This window comes from Adiantum capillus-veneris, chromosome 7 (genome assembly GCF_014529385.1).
Source record: "Adiantum capillus-veneris isolate H3 chromosome 7, ASM1452938v2, whole genome shotgun sequence".
Classification (NCBI taxonomy): domain Eukaryota; kingdom Viridiplantae; phylum Streptophyta; class Polypodiopsida; order Polypodiales; family Pteridaceae; genus Adiantum; species Adiantum capillus-veneris.
Window position 1 is genome coordinate 108,325,551 of NC_140937.1, and position 8,785 is coordinate 108,334,335.

Below are 8,785 nucleotides of genomic sequence, written 5' to 3' on the forward strand. Positions count from 1 at the left end.
ATTGTAAGAGCTTAGTCACAACTTTAATACTATGAAGAGACCATCCATGATCTCTACTATAGTTGTCAAAGTAGTGTGATATGTTTATCAATAAAACACCCAATATCTCCATGTCAGAAGGGATGTTTCTTACGGTTCTGGGAACATATGGCAAGCACCATTGTATGAACTTTTGGTTTTTCTCTGCCTTGAAGCTATCATGATATGTGCTAGGATAGTTTGGCCATCAACCAGATCGAATTGATGTAGGCACCAGCTTAGAAACCTTTGTCACATCATCATCAATTTCCTTCGTTAGGAGGCTTGATGAATCATTCTCCATCAAGTGGGAGATATACTTTTTGAAGACATTTAGTGATAATGTGTGCATGGCATCAAACACTAGGTCAATAGGGAGATCAAAGCCATAGAGATCACACAATCCAAAGGATTGATTGTCCTGAAAGACCAGCTCTTTTCCAAACTCCTTCTTTCTCTACATTAGTAGAGCAACATTTGGCTTCATCTAATTCCACAATCATATCGTGAGTTCTTCTCTTGATGGGTTTGTATCGAGATTGTTCCCAATTTCCTTCATAGATGTATCGTGTTTCTCCTCTTCCCTCATTCTGTGTTAGGGTGGCTTGGGCCTTGTCTTTCCTACAAAACTCTTGGCCACCATTCTTGAATATTCCAATTTTACATTGGGCAGGATGATCTCCAGTAACCATCATCACCATGGCACGTAGTTTGCAACCCTTCGTCATCTATGTTGCTTTCACCAAATATCATGTCAAGAGGATAGTCATAGGTCACATCTATACCTTCCAGATAGAGGGATTCCAGCTCATCTATTAAAGGCTTCAAAAATGTCCCAAACACATCTCCACATGTCTTGATTATTTTCTTACAACTCGATGGGATAAACATTACTGGTAAGACACCAATAGAGGAGTACTTTCCATTATTCAAGACCATGATTTCAACAACTACACAACTCCTTTGAGTGGTTCGAGAAGTTTGAAAACCATCTAAATGAAGCAACAAGGAAATATTGCGAGGGTCGCCCTGTTTACAAGTATATATACAACAATTTAAATGAAAAATATTCATTTGTAAGTAATCTAAACCTTTGTAGTCTATGAAAAAAATAGAAAAAGATGAGCACACCTGACAAAGTAACCTCTCTAAAGTTGTGACTTCTCTACATTCAGAGCATAGAAACCGATACTTGCTAGTTTCCTCATTCCAAGCATCTTCTAGCATAGGGTGGTGCTTGCATTCTAGAAATGTTGTGTATACTTCCTTGCAAGAAGGTGTACTGCAAACTATTGGCAATTCATACCATGCTTGTGGATCCCAGAAGTCTTTAACCTCTTGGAACTTAGCACCATCCCAAAAGTCCACAATACTTCTCTCGCTTGTCATTGCATCGGAGTCAAGCCATTGGTTCTTGTTACGCCAGATGCTTAAGAGTTCATGGCAAAAGGTTTTGCTTTGAACAGGTAGGCATATCTGTGGTCCAATAGGAATGTAGTCGAATGAAAAAATCATTCTTCTAGGGGTGTTACACACCTTGCATTTCTCACAACATGCTGCAAAATCTCTCTTAATTTTTTTGAAAGAGCGACCATTTGAACATGTACATTTTGACATTTCCCCAACATAGTTGTCCTCATGACTTGGATATAAAGTCTCCGGGCGTGACCTGTATACAGATACGATATCGTTGGCTACATACCATGCCAAGTCCCTTGAGCATAGCCTACATTTGGTCCCAACAAGCAGGCACTTGAATGCCATCAAGATCACATCCCATGTTGGGTATATAATTAAATCAATTTCAACAATACTCTTGTATCTATTTTGGTTGGATTGTTCAAGATTTTCCAATCTTTATTCCTTTTTGACAATTGAGATTCGGTTTTGAGTGCTTAGAATGCAACTAAAAAGGGCAACTATGTCTTAAAAAAATTGGACAAACGGATGTATTGATAAACAAACAGTCTTCTTATCAAATCTTTTGATAAACAAAAAATTCGTAGATGTATTGATAAACAGACAGTCTTCTTATCAAAAGCTACAAATTTTTATCTTTGGAAAAATTTAATCTCAAAACCAAGGTTTGTTTTGGGAATTTTGGAAAATATGAAGAGCATTTTCAGAATTTATGACAAAATATTGGGAGCCTTTTGGGAATTTTTGAAATTTGAGGGGTATTTTGGGGATTTCCACAAATTAGAGGAGTTAAGAGATTCAGGTCTAAAGATTCAATTCTGATTTAGCTTAATAGCATGGCATTTCCAATTTCAAAAATGCCGGTTGAGGGCAAGGGGAAAACGAGAAATTCCGCCCCAAAATAGAGAAAAATAGTGTAAAAGCCGAAAAATACCCCTAATTTTCTAAAATTTCCTCTTGGCAAACTCAAGGAAAAGAATTTTGTATGTTTGAAAAAATGATTTTTCCCGAACACTGTTGTAAGTCTAAATGGGGCCTAAGTCAACATTTCCTAGCTCTATCCTTCCATGGACACATGCAACAAAGCGTAGCATCAAATTGAAACACATTAATAAACTAGTGGACGGAGCCACAAGAAAATTTAGAATTTTTCTCATATTAGAAAATGGAGTCTTTTTCAGTGTTTTTCATACAATGCATAACATCCTGAGCTTCTGCTCGAGAGGCACCGCATACTTAGCTAGGTACGATTGGGGGCAACGGACCCCCGGCCCCCCCACCGGGCCGGCGGTCCCTTGCCCCCAATCGTACCTAGCTAGGTATGCAGTGCCTCCCTCACAGAAGCTCATGATGTTGAGGTAAGTCACATGTGGGAATTATTGTGAGAATCTGTCTAAAACTTCTTTTGTGTGTGTGTGTGTGTGTGTGTGTGAGAGAGAGAGAGAGAGAGAGAGAGAGAGAGAGAGAGAGCAAAGCTAATTCGCTCTTCCTTGGGTTGCTACAGGTGTATCACTGTGTGTGTGTGTGTTTGCCAACCTCACCGCCAACATGGCCGCGCTTCGTGCTCTCTCACAGAGAACTCTGAAGCCCGCCTTCTCCACAATCATTGCACAACTCCGCAGCTCGCATCACCATCGCGCTCTTAATGCTCACGACACATTATTTAAAGGTTCTTAAAAATTTCCCTAAACCGTGGCCGTCCACATCGACGCCATCCGTACTAACTCCTTTGTTCAGCAAGCCAAAAAGATAACAAGATGAGAGAGATTGTGTGCCATTCAATACGCAATGCCAGTCTTTAAGGAAAGAGGTACACAAATGTCAACACATCTTACAAGGGCTTACAGGAAATAGTGAAATAAAAAGTTTGTCGCCATGTGGCACTAATGAGCAAGCTTTGTCCAACGGTCCACAATTGCAACCAAAATGCAACCCTTTACTAAGGTCTCTAAGTAAGCAGGCAGTGGCAACAAAACAAAAGTATGTCCCTACGATTTTCATAAAATCGTTGGATGGGAATCTTGTAAGATACTATGGTCAAACTGTCACGCAAAGCAAGAAGGCCAAGGAAGGCAGCGAGGTGGGACAAAAGGCCAAAGGATCCTTAGAGAAATGGAAATGGAAAGTACACCGTCTATATGTACCGTGAAAACTTAAAAGTTTCAAAGAATCTACGTAGATTCTTTCCTCACTTTTCGCAAGAGAAGAGTTTCCCAAAGACAAAAGAGGATGACATCACATCGTGGGCTGCACGCTCCTGTGCGTTTCTCTATGGTGCCCTGTGCATTTATTCCTTCTTCCTGACGCCCATCTCTTCTCGCTCTGTCAGGCCCTGCGATCCCGTGCCCTGCAAGTTTGCGACGAGCCCCTAGCTTCGTGCATTGCTAATGCCTGCGAAGCTTGCCTCTCCATGCACTGCATTCCTACCCTCTGCTTGTTCTTCTGCTTCGCACTTCCTAAGCTCTCAGATAGAGAGATTGCAGCCTGCTCGCCTTGTTGATGCACTCCAAGCCTTGAGCACCTGCAGGCTCCTCCGAACCCTCTAGCCCCTGGGTTTGGCCATCGCTATTGCCTGCGCAGCTTCCCTTCGATGCAACGCATTCCTATCCTCTTGCACACGAGCCCTTCCCCCTTATTGATGGACTCGTTGTTGAGCAAACGCCGGCGCACCGACCATCGACACAAACTCAACAGGCAGATTTTTTGCCAAACAAAACGGCCACCTGTTGCCACTTGGGAGCCTTGTATGTAACATTTTCTTATCTTTATTTCTCTTTCACAATTGGGACCCATTTTTGAGTGCTCAACATGTAATTTGTCACAAATCACCTCGCAAAAAAAGTCTAGTTTTTGCATCTTCTATTGATAGACAATTAGAAAACCTACAATTTCTTTTTATCCTTGGAGAATTTTAATCTCACGACCTCGAGTATTTTGGGAATTTATGACAAAACGTTGGGGATTTGAGGGGTGTTTTAGGAATTTCCACAAATTAGAGGGTATTTTGGTAATTTTCCCTTAAAATAAACACCATTCTAGTAAGAGAATCACCAATCTAAAGTGCGAGAAAGAGAAGCTTTCAACGAATAGAGAGAGAGAGAGAGAGACTTCTATTATCGTCCTTGGAGGTCAAATATGACCTATGGGACCAAATGAACATGTCACATGGTGTGAGTGGAGGTCATAAGTGCCTCTGCATGTGCCAAAGCCCATCACTTACCCACCTCTTGTCCTTATCGCGATGAGATGTAGCACACTACAACTCTCGAAAAAGCCAGAGAGAGAGAGAGAGCACATGCGTGACTTGGCCACTCCAAGGTGAGACCCACGTATCGATAGCCCTCCCTGGCTCGCATTCAGGCCGACACTTGTGCTCGCCTCGCCCTTACTTGCCTGCCATTTGCAACACGTGTCATCCACCTCCACACCTCCTTTTCCTTTACATTCCAAAGGAACAGCATCACCTAAATGTATACACCTTAGATACCTTTTAGTAAGACCCCAAAAAGACGTTTTGTCCATCTACTCATGAAACAAGATAAAGATATCCTTTTGTAGTAGAGTGAACATTGTGAGAGCATTTTAAGCTAGGCCTATACCTTCACCACATTTTAAGCTATGCCTTCACCGTTTGCACACCGATCAATCCATTCCTTTTTTTTAAAATCAAGATTGCTTATTAGTGGAACAAGATAGAGACATCCTTTTGTAGTAGAGTGAACATTGTGAGAGCATTTTAGGCTATGCCTTCACCGTTTGCTCATCCATCACGCCATTCCCCTTTTTATCAAGAGAGCATAGCTAGTTAGATTTTCCGAGAGAGAGAGAGAGAGAGAGAGAGAGAGAGAGAGAGAATATGGCGTCAAGCTTGCTGTGTGGTGTGCTAGCTTTAATGGTGGTGGTGATGAGTGTTGGAATAGAAGGCAAGACGTGGGTAGTAGGAGATGCCCAAGGTTGGTCAGCCATGGACTACTCTGCTTGGCTCCAAGGCAAGGTCTTCGCTGTGGGTGATGAGCTTGGTACCCCCCTCTCTCTCTCTCTCTCTCTCTCTCACTCACTCACACACACACACACACACACACACACACACACACACACACACACACACACACACACACACATAGGTTACAAGCATATGGGGCATGAATATCAAGCATATGGGTTCGATTGTTATATGGGTGAGTAGAGTCCGATCCCCGAGCAAAATAGTAAAAATTTGTCGCCATAATAATGCGTGCCTTGCCATATGTAACAAAACAAATCTACCTCTCACACTGGAATAAGAGCTTGTCTTCTTAGGCTATCCATAATGTTTGCAAGGATAGTCCTTCACAATAGAACCGAAAGAATAGTGTGCTCTTATATACACAAGAAGTTTTGGACAAATTCTCACAATAATTCCCACATTGTGACTTACTTCAACGTCATGAGCTTCTGTGAGGAGGCACCGTATACCTAGCTAGGTATGCGGTGCCTCTCGAGCAGAAGCTCATGATGTTATGCATTGTATGAAAAACACTGGAAAAGATTTCGCTTTCCTACATGAGACAATTTCTAAATCTTCTTGTGTTATATCGACGCTTCATGATAATGAAAGCCTGACGGTTCAACTAAAGTAAAGGCTTACACATAAAAAACATATGCCATCTTTGCATGCTAAAACATGCCTTTCAAGAGAAGGGAGAAAGGTGTATAAATTTCTAAGTGCCTTATTCTAGTTTATGGAAGAATACCTCTATCTGCGAGTCTCAACCTCCTTTTCCATTTTGTAGTAGAATGCCCACGTGAGACTTCAGCTTGTTTCTTTGGTGTTATACATTGGCATACCAGAGTGCCAATTCAAGAAGAGAAAGTTCGGAGCTCTCAAGGCTCGACATGGGCTTGAGGTTGATCTGTAATCTACTAACATATTATGGCGGAAGGGGGAGCTCTTTACACGTGTCGCAATCTGCGACGTGAAGGCTAAAGTCCAAAACTAAAAAAAGCCCCTTTGCACTTGATAAAGAGGGAGAGAGGGGGAGAGAGACAGAGACCGTCGAAGGCGGCCGGTATTAATTTTCTCTATGTCATTCTAATACAATCACTTACAATTGTGAGTTTTGCAAAAGAAGAAGAAGAGAAAGTTGGTGCTTTGAATTTCAATTTTCGGCTCAAAACGCAACGGATGTGGGAGAAGAATTTTCAAGCACGAGTGTTCTCGTATTAAGACATGATGTCAAGCCTAATATAACCACGCTTCTCTATTTTACTCGAGTCCTAAATTTCGTTTTGTCAACTTTAGCTTAATACAGATTCTGTTTAACTTGGTTAAACTATTCTACCTAGGATATTAGTAGTCCTTTTTGGTTGGCCACAAGTTCTAACACTGCCCAAAAGCCGTGCCAGATTCTCCTTAATTCACCTCCTTCCCAAAATTTGACAGACACACTATTTGTAAGGCTTTGGTAGAGTTGCTTCATAAATAGCAATAGGCGTATGAACAACCCCATTTTAGCTATAATTTAAACAATATATTAGATAATGCTAAATGGAAAAAATGAGGATTTTTTTGTTCCATTAAACTTGTGAGTAACCGAACTGCATTGGTACTTTTGATAAGGCAATGACCTTCCTTTTGAAGCTTATTCCTTTGTATATCTCAGTGTTTCCTTATAGGCAAGGGGCTCAAGATGTTGCAGAAGTGAGCCAAGGAGACTATGAAACTTGCAATGGAGTAAATCCACTCAACCTTTGGATTGATGGAGATGTGCATGTCAAGCTCACAACAAAAGGTAGCAAGTATTATATATGCACATTCCCAGGCCACTGCCCACCATTGCGTCTTGCCATCAATGTGGTCGCTACAAACTCGACAATCGTACCATCAGGCCAAGTTGGTACTGACGCAAACACCATTGCCTCCATCTCAACAAAAACACCTCCCTCTCCTATTAATAATAGGAACAACACTAACAATGCGGGTTCAACCGTTGTCCCTTTGTTACACTATCTTCTTGCCATCGTCCTCTCACTCTTTAGTGTATGGGCCTTGTTTTCTTAGATTTTTTATTGTTATTTACTCTCTCTCTCTCACACACACACACACACATGCACGAGATACATGAGAGAGAGAGAGTAGAATCATGCACTCAATGCACTTGAAAAATTAAGGCTATACTAAGACTTGGTTTTAGAAGCTTTTACTTGCTGGCTAGAATACTTTTGTATCTAGCCCACCAAAGTGTAAGCTTGAAGTGTAGCTTGAATTGGCACGGCCTGCTGCAATGTATTATTTTTACAGATGTAAATATATGTATTTATGATGGTTTTCAAGAAAGTTTAAAATCAAGTGAGGTTTAAATTGTTCTTTCTTGTATATAACATGTTTAACAAATTTTTAAGATGAGTGAGATTGTGTATGTGTTAGGACAAGGTCCTCGGCAAGGTTAAGTGCTTAGCATGGGGGGCGGGGGGTGTTTGTGTTTTCTCTTTTAAAAAAACTATTTATATAACGTGCATTCAAAGGGTATAAAAATAATTTCTTTAATTATATGTTTAAGATAATAAGATGATTTTTTAAAAAAAACTTACAATTTTTTTAATCATTAAAAAATTTACTTTGACAATATAATCTTATTAAAATTTTAAAATTTTGGAAATTAAAATATTCATTCATTTGAACTCACGTGATAACTTACATATCTTAGAGGTGAACCCCACGAGTTAGCATAGGAATCTCTTAAAGATAACTCAAAGAGTCTATGAAAAGAGGTGGTTGGTGGAGAAGAGGTATACCAATTTCCCTGTGGCATTTCAATGTGTGTGTGTGTGTGTGTGTGAGAGAGAGAGAGAGAGAGAGAGAGAGAGAGAGAGAGATCCTATAACGTTCTGGTTGCAAACATCTATACTTATATATCTATACTATATATATTAGAGCTTAAAAATTTTAAGGAACGAGAGACCCTCCATGTGTCACACTCTACTCCATTTAAAAGACAAGTGAAAAGAGTCACAACGGCTTTCAAAAACAATAAGAAAGTGATAAAATTGTTAGGTTGAACATAATTGGTATCAGTGTTTGGGAAAGGATTGCCTCACCTTAGTTTTGAACCGATTGAAAATTGAGATTAGCTTTGGAAACCATGTTAAATGGAAGAAAAACCGATGAAATATGGGAGAAAGTCGTTCAAAAATTTTACAAATCTCAAAATTTTTACTTATATTTTCGGTTTTCTTCTTTGGGAGGAAACTCGACCAACAACCACTTTTAATAAAAGAGACTTTCTCAAATGTTAACACTGACTCGAATCCAGCTATAGAATGTAAGAAATGTAAAGTTGTGAATGAAAGGCGAAATAAAAAGAACTAA

At 40.2% G+C, this 8,785-nt stretch overlaps 1 protein-coding gene across 1 annotated transcript; it reads left to right on the forward strand.

Annotated features, from left to right (window-relative positions):
- Positions 1-5,057: 5,057 nt before the first annotated feature.
- LOC147454399 (basic blue protein-like) lies at positions 5,058-7,782 on the forward strand. The gene is made up of 2 exons (XM_086516373.1): positions 5,058-5,456; positions 7,080-7,782. The coding sequence occupies exons 1-2, from the start codon at positions 5,294-5,296 to the stop codon at positions 7,475-7,477; spliced, it is 561 nt and encodes a 186-aa protein (XP_086372499.1). The 5' UTR covers positions 5,058-5,293; the 3' UTR covers positions 7,478-7,782.
- The last annotated feature ends 1,003 nt before the right edge of the window (positions 7,783-8,785 follow it).

Coding starts and splice junctions, on each gene's coding strand:
- LOC147454399 (XM_086516373.1), top strand. CDS start 5,294: ATGGCGTCAAGCTTGCTGTGTGGTGTGCTAGCTTTAATGGTGGTGGTG. Junction 5,457..7,079: donor CGCTGTGGGTGATGAGCTTG/GTACCCCCCTCT, acceptor TGTATATCTCAG/TGTTTCCTTATAGGCAAGGG.